At 58.2% G+C, this 18,280-nt stretch overlaps 7 protein-coding genes across 7 annotated transcripts; 3 read left to right on the top strand and 4 right to left on the bottom strand.

The window, feature by feature from the left end:
- Positions 1-144: 144 nt before the first annotated feature.
- CONPUDRAFT_136091 (uncharacterized protein) lies at positions 145-1,998 on the top strand. The gene is made up of 2 exons (XM_007768620.1): positions 145-188; positions 241-1,998. Exon 2 carries the CDS (start codon positions 256-258, stop codon positions 1,828-1,830), a length of 1,575 nt encoding a protein of 524 aa, XP_007766810.1. The 5' UTR covers positions 145-188; positions 241-255; the 3' UTR covers positions 1,831-1,998.
- CONPUDRAFT_151921 (uncharacterized protein) lies at positions 1,952-3,880 on the top strand (the record flags this gene model as incomplete). Its single annotated transcript, XM_007768619.1, has 4 exons — positions 1,952-2,059; positions 2,112-2,128; positions 2,192-2,348; positions 2,414-3,880. The coding sequence occupies 4 exons, from the start codon at positions 1,952-1,954 to the stop codon at positions 3,878-3,880; spliced, it is 1,749 nt and encodes a 582-aa protein (XP_007766809.1).
- A 120-nt stretch (positions 3,881-4,000) lies between these two features.
- On the bottom strand, positions 4,001-8,247 carry CONPUDRAFT_136090 (uncharacterized protein). The gene is made up of 5 exons (XM_007768618.1): positions 7,744-8,247; positions 7,668-7,684; positions 6,413-7,600; positions 5,933-6,314; positions 4,001-5,857 (listed from the first exon to the last, which is right to left on the bottom strand). Exons 1-5 carry the CDS (start codon positions 7,951-7,953, stop codon positions 5,423-5,425), a joined length of 2,232 nt encoding a protein of 743 aa, XP_007766808.1. The 5' UTR covers positions 7,954-8,247; the 3' UTR covers positions 4,001-5,422.
- A 194-nt stretch (positions 8,248-8,441) lies between these two features.
- Positions 8,442-10,399, bottom strand: CONPUDRAFT_81020 (WD40 repeat-like protein). Its single transcript, XM_007768318.1, has 7 exons — positions 10,344-10,399; positions 10,225-10,281; positions 10,003-10,127; positions 9,634-9,800; positions 9,335-9,424; positions 8,950-9,257; positions 8,442-8,783 (listed from the first exon to the last, which is right to left on the bottom strand). Exons 1-7 carry the CDS (start codon positions 10,344-10,346, stop codon positions 8,532-8,534), a joined length of 1,002 nt encoding a protein of 333 aa, XP_007766508.1. The 5' UTR covers positions 10,347-10,399; the 3' UTR covers positions 8,442-8,531.
- Positions 10,400-12,793: 2,394 nt separating this feature from the next.
- Positions 12,794-14,540, bottom strand: CONPUDRAFT_136088 (PIG-U-domain-containing protein; the record flags this gene model as incomplete). Its single annotated transcript, XM_007768617.1, has 8 exons — positions 14,271-14,540; positions 14,152-14,216; positions 13,932-14,098; positions 13,776-13,876; positions 13,365-13,723; positions 13,268-13,311; positions 13,085-13,209; positions 12,794-13,023 (listed from the first exon to the last, which is right to left on the bottom strand). The coding sequence occupies exons 1-8, from the start codon at positions 14,392-14,394 to the stop codon at positions 12,794-12,796; spliced, it is 1,215 nt and encodes a 404-aa protein (XP_007766807.1). The 5' UTR covers positions 14,395-14,540.
- On the top strand, positions 14,515-15,565 carry CONPUDRAFT_163926 (uncharacterized protein). The gene is made up of 2 exons (XM_007768616.1): positions 14,515-15,259; positions 15,312-15,565. Exons 1-2 carry the CDS (start codon positions 14,524-14,526, stop codon positions 15,386-15,388), a joined length of 813 nt encoding a protein of 270 aa, XP_007766806.1. The 5' UTR covers positions 14,515-14,523; the 3' UTR covers positions 15,389-15,565.
- Positions 15,566-15,730: 165 nt separating this feature from the next.
- CONPUDRAFT_101270 (Metallo-dependent phosphatase) lies at positions 15,731-18,211 on the bottom strand. Its single transcript, XM_007768615.1, has 6 exons — positions 18,034-18,211; positions 17,684-17,952; positions 17,521-17,610; positions 17,247-17,470; positions 17,001-17,187; positions 15,731-16,950 (listed from the first exon to the last, which is right to left on the bottom strand). The coding sequence occupies exons 1-6, from the start codon at positions 18,199-18,201 to the stop codon at positions 15,840-15,842; spliced, it is 2,049 nt and encodes a 682-aa protein (XP_007766805.1). The 5' UTR covers positions 18,202-18,211; the 3' UTR covers positions 15,731-15,839.
- Between the last annotated feature and the right edge of the window lie 69 nt (positions 18,212-18,280).

Here is an 18,280-nt window from a genome sequence, read left to right as displayed (position 1 = left end):
GAGGTAGGTTTCGTTGAGTTTGACCAAGCGCTCAGGGCGCTGACGAGCAGTGCGTGCCACTCCCGTTCACGGTGATTAATTGGGAAATTCGGACCGCATACATATAGCCCCTTCCTGTCCCATCTCTCGAGTTCTCTGCGCGCAGGGGATGAGACCTGAGCTCTGCGGAAATATTCGTGTCCACGTCGGTGAGTTCCCCCGAGTCCAGACTGTTTCTCTGCTTGTGACCGACAGATGCAGCAGTTTCCAGGCGCAATGCTCGACGAAGAACGTCGAAATCAGAAAGAACATCACAGTGACGGTACCATGGCCACATTGCGCCCAGTGGCGTTGCTCCCTTTCGAGCTCCTGATCTCCATCCTCGACCTCGCGTGTGCCCCTCCCGCGTTGCTCGACCCCAACCTATGGCGCGGCCCGAACTCGGCCTGGTCCCAGAACCTGCGCTTCCAGAAAAGCCTGACGCTCGTCTGCAAGACCTGGAATCCTGCCGCGAACGAGCTTCTCTACCACCATGCCGTTATTCGGCGCGTCGCCCAGCTGCCTCTGCTCGTAAAGACCCTCCGCAGCGACTCGACGTCCGAGCGGCCCCCGATGGTGAAGAAGCTCAGCGTGCTCTGCTACGCGTCCAAGACGCACCGGTCTGTGCTCGACCTGTCGCTCAAGGCTGTCCTGTCGATCTGCACGAGCATCCGACACGTCGTGTTCAACCCGGTCCTGGACACGAGCGTGTCGTCGTTATTCAACGCCCACCCGGACTGGACGTTCCCCGCGTTCGCCTGCGTCCCCGAGGCCTGCAGCTCCCGGATCACGCACATCGAGCTGGGCACGTCCGTCCCGATCGCGTACGCCGTCCCCGAGCTCGCCCGCTTCTCGAACCTCGCCCACCTCGCCTGCGAAATCTCCGCATTTGCCCTCGCACCCGACGGCGGCGAGCCCTACACGTTCCCGCGCCTCGTCTCGCTCGACCTCATATGGCTCACCCGCGAGCGGCGCGACATCGTCGGCACCTTCCGTTCCATCGCCGTGGGCCTGCGCCTGCCCGCGCTGCGGCGCCTCGCGCTCAGCGCACCGTACTGGGGGCGCGGGAGCGCGGGCGCGTGCTTCGCGGCGTTCCTCGAGACGCACGGCGCGCGCCTGCGCTACCTCGCGGTCGTCGTCGCGACGTACCTGCACGAGTTCGCGTTCAGCGACGTGCAGGCGCTGACGAACGCGTGCCCCGAGCTCGAGCACCTCGTGGTGCCGCATGTGGAGGAGCTGGAGGGCCTCGTGCACCCCAGGGTGGTGTGGCTCGATGTGTGGTCGGCCGTGCGCGGGTTCGAGCCGGCGGACGCGGACGGGCTGCTTGCGGAGAAGTACGCGGGCATGCCGAGGCTGCGCGGGGTGCGTGTGCTCGATTTTGCGCTGTGTTCGCTGTATGGGCTGGGTCTGCCGCTGCTCATCGAGCCCGAGTTGTGCGCAGGGTTCGGGGACGAGGACGAGGCGGAGGTGTCTTGGGAGTACCCTGGTATGTTAATCTGTGCGAGGAAGTACTTTGTCTTTCAGCCCGACATGGACGAGGGGCTCCCGGCGTACGGAAGGATGATGCTCGACGACCCGGAGCTCTGGGAGGATTGGGACGAGGAGCGGCTCGCGGAGATCTTGGAAGACGACAACGTGTCGGTGTATACGGACGACAGCGACTTTGAGGACACGGACGACGAGGGCTACTTATACGATACGGGGTCGGAGTCGAGCGAGGCGTCGGAGTACGTGCCATCTGAAAGCGAAGACTCCGATGTCCATGAGGACGCGATGGAGTTGGAAAGCCTGGTGGATGCTATGCAGATCTGAGCCTCCTCTGTGTCCTTACACTGTCCTTCTTCACTACTCAGTCCTTGATTTGCCTTCACACGCTGGATACTTTTAAGAGATTTAAGTCGGAGACAATGACGCTAGATAGGGGTTTGCAGACATGGCGGAGGCAATAGTTGATCAAATCACAACTTGTCTTGTTTCCCCAACTTCGACATATCCCAGCACGCAGGTCATGAACTATGTCGACACACCGAATAGCAACCTGGTAAGCAAAAAGAACGAGTATCTCGGTTTCTTGCTCACCTCCTCGCCACCAGATGTGTTGCATATGCCAGTGAGATCATGTCTCAGCGCATTATGTGGAGACGACCCTGCTCAACCGCACGCTCTCATCCAGTGCACCATTCATCGACCCGACAACGACGAAAGCATGCATGCACACATTCTGCCGCGACTGTATCGTAGAAGCGGTCAAACACGCACCACAGTGTCCTATCGACCGCTTTCCTCTCTCTCCGGACGACCTCGTACCGGCTAACCCCATCGTGAAACATGTGAGTGCTACCGGGCATCCGTCGGCTCCTGTCCCCCCTCATGCCCACCTGTACTTTGCTGTCAGCTGGTCGACGAGTTGATTGTCGAGTGCTCGCAACGCGAGCTGGGCTGTGAGCATACATGCCAGCGGCAGCTGCTCGCGTCGCACCTCAAGGACGGGTGTCAATACGTCACGGTGACGTGCTCGAAGGAGGGATGCGAGGAGATCATCCTGCGCAAGGACATCGATAAGCACGCCGAGGATTGTGGAAGGCGTATGACCCAGTGCGACGGCTGCGGCGTTACCGTCCGCGTCGGCGAGCTTGACGTGCGTATACACACTTCCTCCTGCATCATCGCTAACACCGGCACCGTCACGCAGAAGCACAACGACGAATGCCCATGCAAAACATTCACATGCCCAAACTGCCTCTCCGAGCTCCCCCGCTCAGAATCCCGCACGCACGAGTCGACATCGTGCCCAGACGCGCTCGTCTCATGCGAGCACGCGAGCTTCGGGTGCGCGTGGACCGGCACGCGGCGCACGCTCGCGGACGTGCACAGGCCGTCGTGCGCGTACGAGTCGATCAAGGGCTTCCTCATGCATTCCGCGGAGCGGCAGGGCGCGCTCGCTGCGGAGAATGCGCTTCTCCGGGAGCGCGTGAGCGCGCTGGACGGGCTCACGCAGGCGATGCGGCGCGAGCTGCATGCGCTCAAGGCGTCGCTCGGGCCGTGGTATAGGCCTGGTGGTGGAGATTTACTGCAGAATGAAGCGTCGACGTCCTCGACGAACTCTACCTGGTCCCGTCCTACTGTGACTCCGTCTTCGCCTCCTGCATCTACATCATCTGGTGCTGCTTTCTCGGACCCTCGTCTGTCTTTAGCTGCCCCCGAGCCCTTTGACGCAGTATACTCTACATCCACAGTACCATACGAGCACGAAGACCCCCTCGCGTCCTACTTCCCGCCGTCCGAGGACTCCGCACCGCTAACGCCCGCCTCCGCACCCGCCTACGCCACGACACATACCCGCTCGTACTCGCACTCGCACTCGCACTCTCAAAGCTCAACAACCCCAGCCCACCACGCACACGCCCACCAATCCCACCCTCACCCCCACGCCCACCAATCCCACCCTCACCCCCACGCCCACCAATCCCACCCTCACCCCCACGCACACGCACACACCCTCCCGCCCGCCGCAACCCCCGTCGCGCCCCTAAACCTGAGCACCTCGCTCGAGGGCACCCTCGCGGGCCTGCGCGAGTCCGTCGCCGCCGTCGGCGCGACCGTCGACTCGCTCGCGCGCCGCACGGACATCGCGCTCACGCACGAGGCGATGCGCGTCGGCGAGGACGTCGCCTCGCTGCGCTACGCCGTGCAGGGCATCCGCGTGCAGCTGCACCGCATGATGATGGATCGCAACGCCCAGGTCACGGGCAGGATGGGCGAGCCGGGGACGGGGATGGGGCTGGGTGTAGGGGCAGGGGTTATCCACCCGCCTATGCTGTCGCCGCAGTTCCCGGGGCCATCGCCGGGCACGAAGCTCTGACCTCTGTAGTTCTTCGACCTTCGACCTCGATAGTCCTTCACGCACTTGTAGTCTTATGGCCCACGATAGTATAAAACAAATAATGCATTTCAGCAGCGACACATTCTCACAAACAGGCAGGGGAGATTAAGCAGCCAGGTAACCTAAGGTACACGGTCGATCACAGAGAAAAATCAGAGATGGAGAAAGATAAGATGATAAATCGGCAGAAATAGAGGAATAAAAATGAAGAGGAAGACGACAACGCGAAACCATAGATCAAAACATGTAGATAAAACACCGGTTGATGAGGGGCGCAGAGGCCCGAGGATGACGGTAGGGGTTTGATGGCGGAAGACGGGGGGCGCCATAAAGCAGCGTAGAGTCGGCCAGGAGAGCGAAAGGCTAAAGCTGGCCCGCTGAAATCGCAGATCTAAACCGGACATAACGCGAACGTGGGAGGTGGAATGTGGCAAAAGGCCAAAAACCAACGGAGGCGGCGAGAGGGTGGTGGAGCACGGGGTTGAGAGGGAACAGGGAGAAACGTGTGAGTGAGGGTGATAATATGTATATGGACAACGAACGAATGAACCATGGACAGAAGCAACGCGAGAGGCATAGGCCAGTGGCCAGAGGGATGACACGAGACTGTAAAGGCAAGCACAAATGGGAGGCACCGCGCCGTGCCCGCGAGACCCAGCCAGCAGGCCAGCAGGCACAGACGAAGGCACGACAGCACAAAGAGCAAAAGGGAGGAAATGCACAGGGAGGAAATCAAGAGTCCGTGAACACGCGCGCGCGCAAGTGAACATGTAAAGTGTAGATCAGCCAGGAAGGGGGGGAGATGTCAAAGGAGGATAAAGATATGTTAACACGATAAATTTACGGTTGGCGCGGGCATAGGATGCGAAAGCCGAAAGGAGAGCAAGAAGAAACGAGACGAAAAAGATCTGCGGGCGGGACCGGGGTGAGATAAACACGGACACGGAACATCGTGGTTGATAGGATGGAGATGGAGGCGCAGACGGGCGAACGGCCATCAGGTCAGACCATCCCAAAAAGACCGTTGCGTTACGTTGAGGAGGATAGACCATATCGGAACACCGCAAGCATAATCATTCAAAAAACAGTAGCCCACGGAATTGCCCGAGACACGGCGAAGAACAAGCGGTCGAGGAGGAGCACACGGAGAGATGCGCGCAGTGGCAGTGGCAGGCTGGATACTTGTCGACATGATGAATTCCAACGCTGGTCGGTGTCCCTCGCCCCGGTGTCGGTCCCGGCGTCTGCGTTTCTCCACACCACAAAAACGAACGTCTCTTTCGAAAACGGCCTTGGGCCTACTTTGGATGGGGTGGTGGTGGATAAGTTGAGGGAGGGGGGGTGGCGAAGGCGGCACGCCGTTCCGCAGATCACGGTTCAGCGGTTCAAGGAGACGGGGAGGGCGGATACTACTGGTTCTGTCTTGAGTTCTGTGATGATTCAGGTCCAAGGCAAAGGCAAAGGCGGCGCATTAACGTCATCTTCAACCACCGTCGACGATGTCACAACACCACAACACCGTCACGACAAGGAAGAAAACCCATGCGCATGCGCATGATGCAGATGCGAGTCGCCGTGGCCACCAAGGCCAGCCTCGGAAGGATAACCCAGCTCAGCCTCATGATGACCACCATGATGCCCATGCCCATGCCCATGCCCATGATGATGCCCAACAGCCGGCCCCGAGAACGACCCGCGGCCTTCCATCCCCGCTCCCGCACCGGCAGACGGACCGACAGCGGCGTCCGGGGCAAAGCTTCCGTCGTACGGATGCGGGCCCGAAACAGCGGACGGGAAGTGGTAGCTGACGTTACCATGGCCATTAACGCCCATGTCCGAGGCTGCGGTACACGACTCGTCGAGCGGGGAGATGCCGCCGGAGGGGTGGAACGAGTGCGGGGCCATGAACATGCTGTTGGTCAGGCAGGCGGCGCTATCTTGCGATGACGGGTTGGACTGGAGAAGTAAACAGATAGCATTCACCGATTAGTTGACTAGATCAACAGCTGCAGTGATGAGCGACAAACTGACCTCGCTGAGCATGTACCCCTTCGCGTCGTTCGGCGACGACGGCCCATGGGGCGAGATCGTCGACGGCGACACCGATGAGCCAGACGAGTGAAGCTGGTCAAGCCCGAACCTATCGCACCTCTCCTGATGGAACGACAACGAGGGGTCATTAACGCAGTCCGAGCTCGAGAACGTGTGCTGCTGCTGCTGTTGAGAGCCGTTCATGCCAAACCCATCGTGGCCATAGGCTGCCGTCGACGGCGCAAAGCTGCGGTCACGGCGTACAGCAGCGCACGCAGCGGCGGCGGCAGCACTGTGCCCGTCGTACGGCATCTTCCCGCCAGGACCGGGTATCGACGCGCGCATGTTGAGCGACGCCATGTGGATCTGCATATCCGAGATGCTGTCAAAACGCCACCCATCACATCACACAAAGCGAGCGAGCAATCCCGGGGTCAGCAAAATGATACACAACTTCAGCCAGAGACAAAATCAACTCACCACGAGCTCCTGCGCCGCATATCCACATGCACACCAGCACCAGAGGGCGCGGGCTCGAAGCCACCACCACCACCGCAGTCCGACGCAAACCCACCCCCGCTCGTGCCGCTCGACACACTCGCAATCGACCCAAAGCGCGAGAGCGGCACAATGCTTGCCGCGTCATCCGTATCGTCTCCCGGCCCCGCACCCACCGACGACAGCGACAACGACAGCTCCGACTCGCGGCGCATCGGCCCGTGCGGCACGCTCGGGAAATTCCACCGCTGCAACGCATCGAGGTCCACTGGCGGGAGCGCTGCCGTCGAGGAAAAGAACCGGCTGGTGCTGTCGGGCGTGGACGTCCCGTGGCTCGCGTCGCCGGGCGCGACGCCCTCCGAGGACGCGTACGACCCGTCGGGGCTCGCGGGCGTCCCGAACGAGAAGCCTTCTTGTGGTAAGGGCCCAGCGGGGAGCGACATTGTGCGCTCGCTGAGCGCCATGCCCAGCGCAAAGTGGTGTTGCTGCTGGTGCTGGTGCTGGTGCTGGTGCTGGTGCAGATGCTGCTCCGAACCGCGGCGCTGGCCGACGAGGACGGCATGCGGCGACAGCGGTGAGTGCGACTGCATGCTCGGCCGGCGCGACGCAGACGAGTACGCGTGCACGTGCGGCATCGACGCGCGGTGCGCGAGCGAGCGGTGTTGTCCGGGGCTGAAGGTCGACGAGGCGCTCGGCGGGCAGAGGTTGCTGCGTGCCCCGCGAAGGGGGTGCTGCTGCCTGCCGCTGACGCCGCCCAGGGAGGGCCGTGGGTAGAGTGTACTGTTGCGGTTGCGGGTGGCTATGGCGTACGGGTGCGTGCCGAGTTTGCCCATGCTGTCGATGCTCTGTCTGCGGCTGAGGACTGCGTCTGGACCTATGGAGAATTCCGAGTGCGGGAGCATGTTGACGGGAAGTGAGCCACGGCGGAGACTTAGGAGGTCGGCCGGGGGTTCCATGCTCGCGTTGAGGTCCATGACGATCTGGCGCGGTGATGTCCGAGGGACGGGTGGCGACGAGGAAGGGGTGTTCTCGACTTTTTCCGTCTCTGTGGAAGACGTGCGGGAGTCGTCTGGTGACTGGTCTGGCGGAGAAGACGAGTCGTTGTCGTCAGAGTATGTGGCGTGGGGCGAGTTTGTGAGCTTTCTGGATATGTTTTTCTGCTTTGCGCGCCTGTGGGGTAAATATCGCGTCACGTTAGTCTAATGTGACTATACAGACATGACGAGAGTGCACGAGCCTGTTTTGGAACCAGACCTAATGGAAGGAAAAAGGACATGAGAGCCGAGTAGGAGGGAGATTAGGAAAGGGTGTACCTGGACTCCACGCATGTTCATGCCGAGCTCGTCTGCGAGTTCCTTGCGCTTTGCGAGACATGGCTTTGTTTCTGTGCTGAAGACGGCTTCAAGGACCTCGAGCTGAGCTGTGGTAGTGCGCTTGCGGTGCTTGACCTCGTTGGGGGTGTAGGCGAAGAAGGAACGTGCCTCGACCTGGGGGAGGTCTGGGACGTATCTTGAAGGATGCATGGGGGGGGGGAAGGAGCGGAGGAAGAAATAAGAGATAAGAAAGTGGGTACTAGGCCATATATTGAGTTCGTTTAGACTGGGAGGAGGAGGAGAAGGGGACGGGGAGATGACGAAGAGAGAAGTTGAAGAGAAATAGAATAGTTTCTGTGCCTGTGCAGACGCGAATTCGTTGCTATGTCCACAAACGATCAGTCTCTTCGCCAGTTCCCGTTCCCCGTTCCGTCACTCAGGTCACCTGTTGCCCCTTCAGTGAGCTCGACGTCGACCCTGGCAAACAGCGAGGAGCGAATCCCCTTGGTGGCACTGGGAAAGTTGAAACAAAAATCGAGGGGGGAGTGGAGCATACATACATACACTCTCCCAGCCATTTCCAATTTCCAATCACCATCCTCCTCTCCCTTCCCTGAGATCTCGCCAAGCTCTCCCTCTCCATCTTTCCAATTCTAACCCAAATGTTCCGTGCTATGCAGAATCAGAACTTGATGTCACTCTCGAAATCATTGTCATTTGATTGATATTGCCACAGACAAGTATAGAATGTCATATTGCAAAACTTGTTTTCCCTTACTGCATCCGCTCTAGCTCGTCATGTCACTCACACATTCCCACCCGCCTCGGAGGTTCTCCTTCCACAGCGTCACCTTCCCGTCCCCGCAGCTCACCGCCAAGATGTTCCCCGCAAGGCTCCACGACACCCGCCACACAACGTCGGGGAACTTCCCCGTTCCACCCCCCGCCGCTGCACTCACCGCAGCCGTCGACGGATCAAGCACGTTCTTCACCCACGGTGCTGCCGGCATATCCTTCGTCCAGATAATCACACTCTTGTCCTATTGGCTCCAGGTCAGCCCACCCATTCAAAAATAAACTCCAAATCTCGTAAACGGAACAGAAAAACAGAGCCAAAATGCACAGGCCGCGACAGGGACAGGGACTCCACAGGCCATGGCTCCATGGCTCTGCGTCTAGAACATCCGAAAAAAAGAAAACACTCGCCTGCGAAGCCGTCGCAATGTAGCTCCTCGGCAGCCCAATATTAGGCGCCCATGCCACGTCCCGCACCCAGTCCGTGTGGCCCTCGAGCGTCTCCTCCTCGACCCACGACTGCGTCTCGTCGCGGTATCCCCAGATCTTCACCAGGTTATCGCACCCCGCGCTCGCGAACCGCTTCACCCCCGCCGGCGCCTGCTGCTGTCCCTGTTGCGGGTGGATGAGCGACCCGGGCGGCGTCGCCGGCGCCCACGAGACCGCGTTGCATCCGATCGCGTGCCCGTTGAAGATGTCCGCGCCCCACGAGCCGTCGTCTGCATGCACGTTGTATCGTTGTGTCCTGGATTTAGCCATATTGCTCCTCATACCCGACGGAAATAAACACACGGACCCTTGAATGTTAGCACGGAAAGCTTGCCGTCCGAGGACGCACAGGCGAGCATCGCGCCGAGCTCATACGGCGCCCACGAGATCGAGTTGACTGGCCAACCAAACCCCCATCCCATCCCACCGATCCACAGCCACGAGCACCACGTGCGATTATCACAACAGCCGAACACGTATCATGCAGAGCCCATCGCACATACACACCCGAGAGATGAATAGTGCATATGAAAAAAGAAAAAGAAAAAATAAATCACGTCAGCCCCGCACCACTCACGTAAAAAGACCCAGCGAGACGAAACGCACCAGACGCGGTATGAAGCGTGTGCTCGCCGACCTTGGTCCACCCACCCGCGGCGGGACCCTGGCCCTGCTCGCGCCAGATGAGCACCTTGCCGTCATACGAGCACGAGGCAAGGATCTGGCCGAACTTGGGGTGCGCCCAGGCTACCTGCCAGACGGGGCCGGTGTGGCTGCATGCCGGCGATTTACCAAGGAAACAAGGGGGCAAGGAGGGAAGTGCGAGGTGGGGGAACGAGCCGAGCGCGATGGTGTGCATGAATTGACGGAATTAACCAAAGTGCCCGTGTGGTATTTCAAACATGCAACGCAAACGTTAGTTTACGAAACACCGTGAGCCTAGCTAAGAGAGAGCGCAAGAGCGTAACAACGCACCCTTTGAGCGTCTGCCCCACAGGCGATTTCTGAGCCTGGCCATCGACGACGTCGAAAACCTTGACGGTGCGATCGGACGAGCACGTCGCCATGCGCTTGCCGTAGTAGTCCAGCTGGGCATCGTGCTACGCGCGCGGCAAACCCTACGCATTCAGCACACACATCTACGCCAAAGCAAACTAGACGCGCGCTGGGCCCACCGGGGCTAGCGCTAGCACTCACAATCATATCCTCGTGGGCGGTTTCGATTGGGACCGCGTCCGTGGTGGTTGCGGCTGGCTATTTTGGCAATGAAGTCAGTACATGCAGAGATCCATCTAGAGCGCGTATGGGCGACGCACCATGATTGTAAGAGAGTTTGCAGACAGAGAACGTAAAGTGGTTGTGGACAGCGAACGCTCTGCACGTCCTATGCAACAACTGCCTCAGCCACGTCCACCGACCGACGCGCAGACCGGACCATGGGAAAACCTTACCAAGCACAGACTATACCTGATCTGGGCAAAAGCCCCTATTCTCTTCTGCGTTCGAAGCTCGACCTCGCACTTGCCTCGCACCTCCGAAGATCTTCACGCACACATCGTCCATTTGTGCCCTGGAGGGCCAAATTCGCGCTGAGCCGTCCAGATCAAATAATGTACCCACTATTCTTGCGAGGTTTACACCCGCGCCCTTACTGTCGACATCTTTCACTAGCTAGTACCCCAGTTTCAAACCGCATCATATCACATTCACCCTCGAACGTTAACGCGTTCAAATGATTAACGTTCAGTCGCGGTGCCATACCCACTTAATTTCGGGGCGGCGGGCTTAGGGTCACACCGTCACCGTTGATCATTGAGTCGACTCAGATCATTCGCTAACTGACTATTATGAAACTTCGAGTAGTCCGAGTTGGTGACCGTCGGCTTTCGATTGACCCCGTCTTTAAAATGCGCATCACTATGCATCGGTTACAGTTAATAAATGTCACATACTAGTACGGTATGTGGCGTTCTACATCACTCACGCGACGTCAGGAAACAGCGAAGGAGCGAGAAAGGAAAATTAACAGCTTATATGTTATTCGATGGTTCGTCATCACTGCCATGGCCCACTGCACTCCAAAATACTTTGACCATGAACGCCGGAAGAAAATAAGGAAAAATGAACGAACCTTCTATTGACCAATAATTATATAACATCGCCGCTATCAAACCCGTGCGCCGTTTCTGACATGGCTTAGGACTTATGAGTATGTACTTTGACAGCTCCCCAAGAACATGATCACCATCTACACCAAATTTGTTCCTCCGCGGACGAAACCCCAGCTCTACTAGTCGAACTAGTCGCGTCAGTGGTCAGGTGCACCTACTACGACCTAGATTTCCAGAGAAATCAGAAGCCTAGGAATCACTCACGAGCCCGAGACATCTTTATTTTTCTTTCATTTTACAGCGGCGCCATTTCCTGTCTTTCCGCATAGAAAATTCATCAAACCCGCCGCTAAAACCACAAGTCCGGGGGACACTGGGGTCACCGGAGTACCCGTGTGTTATTACACGTCGAACGTCCATTCAGTCCCGCTCCATCGTATAGCAAATAGCCCACGTCCTCGGGCCCGCTGCAGACCGTGTCGCGCGAACTTACAGTACGCTTATGGGGGGTCGTGGTGGCGCTATGTTTGCGACCTGAATGCAGCAACGTGACCAGCAGCACAGCATGTCTGTGGCGCCTGGGCCAGATAAACGAGTCGGCGTCCGAGGCGATAAATAAATGTTTCGCGGAGTGGGTAGGCCTACGATAGAAGCTCCCGTCCAGCGCCGATAATATCATATGATTGACGGATACCGAATGTCGAGTATCGTCAGCTGCACCGCGACGCAGACGCGGAAGACCCGCGAATTTGTCTCCGCCCTCCCACTGGCAGCAGCCTATTATTGGCGTCCACTGGTAAAATCCGAACTGAAATTGTCCTACGGTAGCACGGCACTACTGCCGTACTACGATTTCGCTCGCGGCGTCCGCGTCGACCGCCGAACTTCGAATTCATTGTGCTCAATTTCAAGAATCCGCAATATTGACATCGCGGCACCCCCGCGCTCAGCGGCTTCAATCAGTGGGTGGGTAGATCATCGGGCCCTTCCCTGAGGGACAAATGAGACCGACCGCTCCGAATTTGTCTCCGTCATGCTATATTTGCCGCCCGTTGAGCGTACGCTCTTCGAGGCCCGCGCAATGCACATGTTGGTGGGCGCATTATCGTGGAATCTATACCTGCCGGGGTATGGGGCTGATCGGTGGGCATCCGTGGGCATCGAAGGCGTGCTCGAGCCAAGTTACAGCATTTGAAGGCGGGAGTGGATATTGACAACCGGCAGGCCCCTGTCTGAGTCCAGCCTTCCATTGCGATGAATGAATGAATGAATGATGTAGACCAATTATCGGGTAGTCGAGGCGCCGAACGATGCTTCAAACAAGGCACCCGGTGCCGCATAGCGAATACCAATGACCGATCCAACCCGTGGTGAAATGCATATAGCAGCCCCTAAACCGGTTGCACCAACGCTTGGTGGTGCGGGAGTGCTTCATGCAACGCAGAGCTTTTCATGCCGCGGGTGATTTTTCACGAGCTTTCGCGGGCACAGACAAATCCTTGAGCAAGCGAGGCCTACTGACAGTCCCCATACCACGAATTTTTATTCGTTAATTCTATCAACAACAAAAAACCAATGAGCAGACACCAGCGACACGAAACCGCCGCCTCCGATGCACCAAACCTCCCGCATCTCAATACACCGGCACACCGCTTCTACTCCTGCACGACCTCGTACTTCGGCTCAACATCCCCGATCGCGGTGCGCAAGCCCGCCCACACGGCATCCAGGAGCCCCGCGCCGTTCGCCAGACCCAGAACAAGTGTGCTCGCGTAGTAAAAGTTCGCGTTCCCGGTGCCCTCCGATAGCCAAAGATGGTGGAATAGCGGGAGGAGCGGCGCCGCGTGCAGGTGCAGGAGCGCGGTCACGATTGGGTGGCGGAGGTCTGGATAAACGACGCGGGAGTGGGTTGAGGAACGTCTAATGCTTATAGAAGGGCGGCTCACATGGGTGGACCTCAGGGAAGATGGCAAACATGCTGAGGAAGAGGCCGGGGTCTGCAAGGCTTAGGTATGCTTTGAATGTCCCCAGAACGCCGAGGAGGATGAAGGCTGCGTAGAGAGGATCGTGCCTACGAAGGTTCAGCACCAACGGACTGAAGCCAAACGGGCAGACCGGAATGCACTTACTGGAATTTGATGCATACAGGCATTATGTATATCACGAGGTGTATCTGCACAAGCACTCAAAAACCTGTCGCAGAATCAGCCACGAAGGCAAACGTACCGAAAACACCATCAGGAAGAACGACCTGAAGTGATCGAACATCTCCGTGAAGAAGTACCACCACAGTCCCGGGTTCGGCGTGAGGTCGGGCAGCATAATACTAGCGCCCCACGTCTCGGGTATCCAGCGCCAGCTCCCGACGAGGGTGGTGCACGCGAGCATGAGTGCGACAGAGTACGCCAGGTATTCGGTGGCGAGGGGGATCGCCCGAGAGAGTTTGACGGGGAATATGCGCGGCACAGCGAGGTGGGATACTGGGTCCGTCAAGAGTAGCAGCATTACAGGCAAGACGATGAGGGCGGATGGGATTGAAAGCTGGGTGGCAGTGGCGGTTACGAGGAGCGCGAGCGAAGTCCGGCCTTTTGGTACAATAAATGCTCTGCTTTGTTGCTTTGATGAGAGAGAGCGCACCTTCGCTAGCAAACATGAGCGCGAGCAACACCGAGAGATTGTCAAAAGTTGCTGTGGAGAGCGCGAGAGATGGAAGAGCAAGGTAAGGGTTCAACAGGTATCTATGGCAGAGTGCGTCAGAGGTCGCGTTTGCGTTCATTAGGACGTTGGGCTCACAGACTAGCGATCAAGCTATCGCGAGAGCTGGATGACACGCGTTGCCGCGCTCGCCATATTCGCACCAGTGAATATGCAGCTGCAAAGTCGCAAAGCGTCCATAGCACCGAGCATGGTAGACGCGACGTTGGCAGGAGGGTGGTGAACAAGGACAAGAAGAGGGGAGACTGTCCAAGTTGCGTAAGCATGTAAGCAGAGAGAAACTTGGTAGAAGACCAACGTGTCTGAGAGTCCCTCCTGCATATGGATCTATGTCATGCTTGTACAAGAAGATGCCCTCCTGGACTAGGACGTGAGGTTTGGGCGCGTCTATATGACAAGACGCGATGCTTCACTTACGTCGAAGGTGAGATGTCAGAGGTGTCGATAGCTGTTGGTCGTACTTGAGATATTCAGGCAGAGAGGTGAAGCAGAGAAATATTCTAGCTGCCACTGCGGCAGGGAACACGTACTGGGAGGCCATCCCGTCCCTTCTCGCGTCTTCCAGCGAGGATGTGGACGTCGCAAGCGTGGGAATAAATCATCATGAAAGCATCGTCATTTGCCCCTCGCCTCTCTTCCATCCACCTAAACTTTTTGGCGACCGGGAGTCATGGACCCCAGACTGGTAGCCTTTGTGCTCCTCACCGCGACACTCGTCGTCGGCACCGTCTACTCGATCTCCAGCAACACCTACCTCGACACCTCCGACCCGTTCCTCACCGACCTCCCGCACCACCTCAGCCAGACAGACTACTTCGCCTCCAAGTCCAACATCCTAAACGTCTACTTCATCAAGTGCGCGTGGGCCTGGACCTCTGCTGCCTTCGTCGCGCTCTGGGCAACCACCCCGCGCAGGCAGCGCACCGTCGTGCCGCGCCTGCTGCAGTACGCCCTCGCCACCGCCGTCTGGCTCGGCTTCACCAGCTGGTTCTTCGGCCCGGCTCTCATCGAGCGCTTCGTGGCCGCCTCGGGAGGCGAGTGCGTCGTGTCCCTCCCGACGGGCGCGATCGTGTCGGTGCCGAACGAATACTGCTTCACCAAGTCCACCATCTCGCCCACTACGCACCCGGGCTTGTTCGGCGCCGTGCTCGTCCTCCCCGAGATAGACTGGCACGGACGTCCGCGCTTGCGCAGGGGACACGACGTCTCGGGCCACGTCTTCCTCCTCACGCTATCCACCCTCTTCCTCGCCGACCAGCTGAGGTCGTCGCTCCGCGCGCCCTCTTGGCCGCAAGCACACAAGGTGGCGCTCGGTTTGAATGTGGCTCTTATTGGAGTGTGGATGTTTGCAAACTATACTACAAGTGTGTACTTCCACGCCCCATTTGAGAAGGTCACCGGATATCGTGCGTGTTGTCCTTCAATTCTTTAATATATCTCGCTCTGACAGTATTCCAGTCCTAGGTCTCGCCGGGTTTGCTCTTACCCAGGTTCCTCTCCTACTTGCCGCACCGAAGCCTGTCAAGACTCGGTAGAAGAAGCGATACGTCCGTTGCAGTACCAGCCTTTTTCATCCGTCATGGGACAATAAGAAGAATATCAAGGACATCATCTCACTATCATCTGAGGCACATGTAGCTTAGATCTTCCCTATTTAGCTCAAGTGTGGAATTAATGTAAGATGCATATTAGATCGTATCAGTCGCCTTTTCCCTTCGTGCGCAGGACGTTGCTGCAAATCAACTATTCCTTGAACTATCTTTAAGTAGTCCGTTTGTGATGCCAAGTATGAGTGTCTGTACAATGTGAAGGATAGGTATGTACACGAACAGTGCTTAGCACTAATAGTTTGAGATATATCTAAGAATCACTTGGGGCCACACAACACAAGCATCTACTGCTATGTCCAATGAGTTCGCAAGTTATAATGTAAAATCAAACGTCCGTTCCTCCTGAGATCCTCCTAATGTCCTCGCATCGTTCTCTTCAGAAGAACAACCAGCCCACGACGCTCCAAGCAGCGACCGCAGGCCACGCAACGCTCAACACATCCCCAGCCAGCCTCCGCAACAAGCCCCTCCTCTTCCGCCCCAGCGCGCCGCTCTCCCCGACCATCAGCTGCCGATGCAGCGGCCACACGACGCGCAGCACGACCGCCGGCACCTTGATCGTCATCCGCCGCCTCCGCCCACCCAGCACAAAGCTCCAGCTCCAGCTCCACCCCTTCTGCGCACCGCGCCCACTGCCAAACAGCGAATCCGACCTCGCGCGGCGCGGCGGCGCCTCTTCCTCCTCAAAGTACCCTCCCATCCTCGCCCCGTGCCCGTGTCCATTCAACAACCCATTCCCATTCCCATGTCCATGCCCAGACCCATGCCCAGACCCATTGCCAGCGCCAGCAGCAGGTCGCGCATACGGATACGGCGCCAAATAATGCGCAGGCGTCAACGCATCCTCCCTGTCGTCCTCGTCCGAGAAAATCGCAATCGGACTCAACAGCGGCGAGTCGCGCGGCGTCGGCCCGCCGGGCGTGCTGCTCGATGCGTGGAACGTCCCCGGCGCGCCGCCCTTCCCGCTCGGCACGCGCAGCGACGGCGGGAGCGGGCTCGTCGGGCTGACCGGGCCCATGCCGGGCGAGGGCCGCGCCGGCGAGAACGTCGACCAGATCGCGGACTCGGGCCGCTGCTGCTGTTGCTGGTGCTGCTGGTGGCGGGGAGGCGGGCTGCCCTGTGGGGAGAGCGAGATGGGCGCGAGCGAGGAGACGCGCCGGTGGTGCCGCGAGCGGGTCGTGTTCACGTAGACGAGGAGGAGCGCGGTGAGCACGCCGCAGGGGATGTAGATTGTGTGCCAGATCCGCTGGGTGTCGGGGAGGAGGCATTGGTCATATGCGAAGCTACGGGCATCAGCGTCTGACGAAGATAAAGATGAAGAGGGTGTTGGGGGTATGAGCGACAGCAGCTCGAAGCCCGGACGGCGGATGAATTTGGAAGGGGAGAAGGATTTGACGGTAATTTCGGGGATGATGGTTTCTGGCGTAAGACCACCGTCTTTTCTTCGCAGCATGTGGGTGACTTCACAGTAATCGTGATCATCACCGCTGTAGGCTTTTTGAGAGACATCTTCAGTTAATAGCATCATGGAACATACCTGAAGACTGCAAGCGGACGCAGCGAACCAAGCAAGAACTCTGTTGTCTGCTTCCCCAGTAGCTTTTGGTATCCTCGACCGGCACCAGCGAGAATCCGGCCCTTTTCTCGCAGCTGCCCACAAGACTTACTCGATGGTCTCGAAAGGGGGATATGACTGAGGAGTATGATAGGTTCCGATGTTGACTCTTTAGCCAGAAATATGCTTCAACAATGAATATTTACCGCAAAACAACGGAGAACACACCTTCAGCGACCGACTTGACAAACGAAACAGTCCCATCAGGGGACGACATCCACTCATCATAAGTCTTTTCTATCGTGTGTCGACGGTAGTCCTCGTCGACGAGCCCGGACGCGTCAAGCATGACGAACTTATGTCCGGCGATGGTGACGACCTGGTTTAGTGGTCCAAAGTACTTCTTGAAGTAGTCATGTGCGTGCACTGAGAATAGTGGTGAATCTCCGAGTCTAAGGAGGCGATGAGCGCAGATGATGTTAGGGGTGATGAACGAACGCACCCAATATCGCTGTTCCCGGGGAGATAGTAGACAGGCACAGAGGGATCGACAGAAAAAGTATCGTTGAATCGTTTGTAGTAGTCTTCATAGCTGTGTAAACCGCCGACTCACAGTAAGAAAGGAGCCCACGCGAGGAGGTGCAGACAGGAGACAAACGACTCACTCGTTCTTGTCCTTGATATACCTCCCAGAATGCAGCATGTCGCCAAGAAATATGACGGCATGGGGGCGCAGACGGGTCGCAGCGTGCCACGCCTTCCTCACGTACGAAGTCGCCGGATCCGGGGCGAGCCACGACGCCAGAAGCCCGCCCCCGCGCTTGAACCGCAGCTGGGGGTCCGACACGAGCAACACCCTCGTCGGCTTCACATTCACATTCGCGTTCGCGTTCGCGTTGGCGCTCGAGCCGTGCGCCGCGTCGCTTGATCCGAGCTGTCAAGCGCGACAAATGGAAAGTCTCAGTTTCAGACCTCCCAGGACACAAAGCCATCGGGACAACGGTTGTCAGCTCACCTGCGTCAGAGACCGGTCGGGCCACCTGCACCCGGACAGGCTGTAGAAGAACACGCCGAACTCGCACCAGACGATGGCGACGATCCAGAAGAAGCGCAGGAAGAGGATGACGAGCCCGCGCGAGCACAGGCGCGAGCTTCGCGCGCGGCGCTCGTATATCGAGCTCATTGCGATGGCGTACTAGGTGGGATGATGGGCCAGCGCGGAAGGGGCACCTGCCCTTGGAGAATTAGAGAAAGCGGATAGA

This window comes from Coniophora puteana, assembly GCF_000271625.1.
Source record: "Coniophora puteana RWD-64-598 SS2 unplaced genomic scaffold CONPUscaffold_4, whole genome shotgun sequence".
Classification (NCBI taxonomy): Eukaryota; Fungi; Basidiomycota; class Agaricomycetes; order Boletales; family Coniophoraceae; genus Coniophora; species Coniophora puteana.
Note: the sequence above shows the minus strand (reverse complement) of the source record. Positions and strands in the feature narration are given on the sequence as shown.

Excerpts from the sequence above, each read along its gene's own strand:
- CONPUDRAFT_136091 (XM_007768620.1), top strand. The coding sequence starts at position 256 with ATGCTCGACGAAGAACGTCGAAATCAGAAAGAACATCACAGTGACGGT.
- CONPUDRAFT_136090 (XM_007768618.1), bottom strand. The coding sequence starts at position 7,953 with ATGCATCCTTCAAGATACGTCCCAGACCTCCCCCAGGTCGAGGCACGT. Across the intron at positions 6,315-6,412 it reads ATGCGGCGCAGGAGCTCGTG|CATCTCGGATATGCAGATCC; the intron begins GTGAGTTGATTT and ends GCGTTTTGACAG. Across the intron at positions 5,858-5,932 it reads AGGGGTACATGCTCAGCGAG|TCCAACCCGTCATCGCAAGA; the intron begins GTCAGTTTGTCG and ends TTACTTCTCCAG.
- CONPUDRAFT_81020 (XM_007768318.1), bottom strand. Across the intron at positions 10,128-10,224 it reads CCGCCCACGAGGATATGATT|CACGATGCCCAGCTGGACTA; the intron begins GTGAGTGCTAGC and ends CCGCGCGCGTAG. Across the intron at positions 9,425-9,633 it reads CACGCTTCATACCGCGTCTG|TCAACTCGATCTCGTGGGCG; the intron begins GTGCGTTTCGTC and ends TTGGTTGGCCAG.
- CONPUDRAFT_163926 (XM_007768616.1), top strand. The coding sequence starts at position 14,524 with ATGGACCCCAGACTGGTAGCCTTTGTGCTCCTCACCGCGACACTCGTC. Across the intron at positions 15,260-15,311 it reads TGAGAAGGTCACCGGATATC|TCCTAGGTCTCGCCGGGTTT; the intron begins GTGCGTGTTGTC and ends ACAGTATTCCAG.
- CONPUDRAFT_101270 (XM_007768615.1), bottom strand. The coding sequence starts at position 18,201 with ATGAGCTCGATATACGAGCGCCGCGCGCGAAGCTCGCGCCTGTGCTCG. Across the intron at positions 17,471-17,520 it reads CCCGGGAACAGCGATATTGG|ACTCGGAGATTCACCACTAT; the intron begins GTGCGTTCGTTC and ends TCGCCTCCTTAG. Across the intron at positions 16,951-17,000 it reads CGTCCGCTTGCAGTCTTCAG|CGGTGATGATCACGATTACT; the intron begins GTATGTTCCATG and ends AAAAGCCTACAG.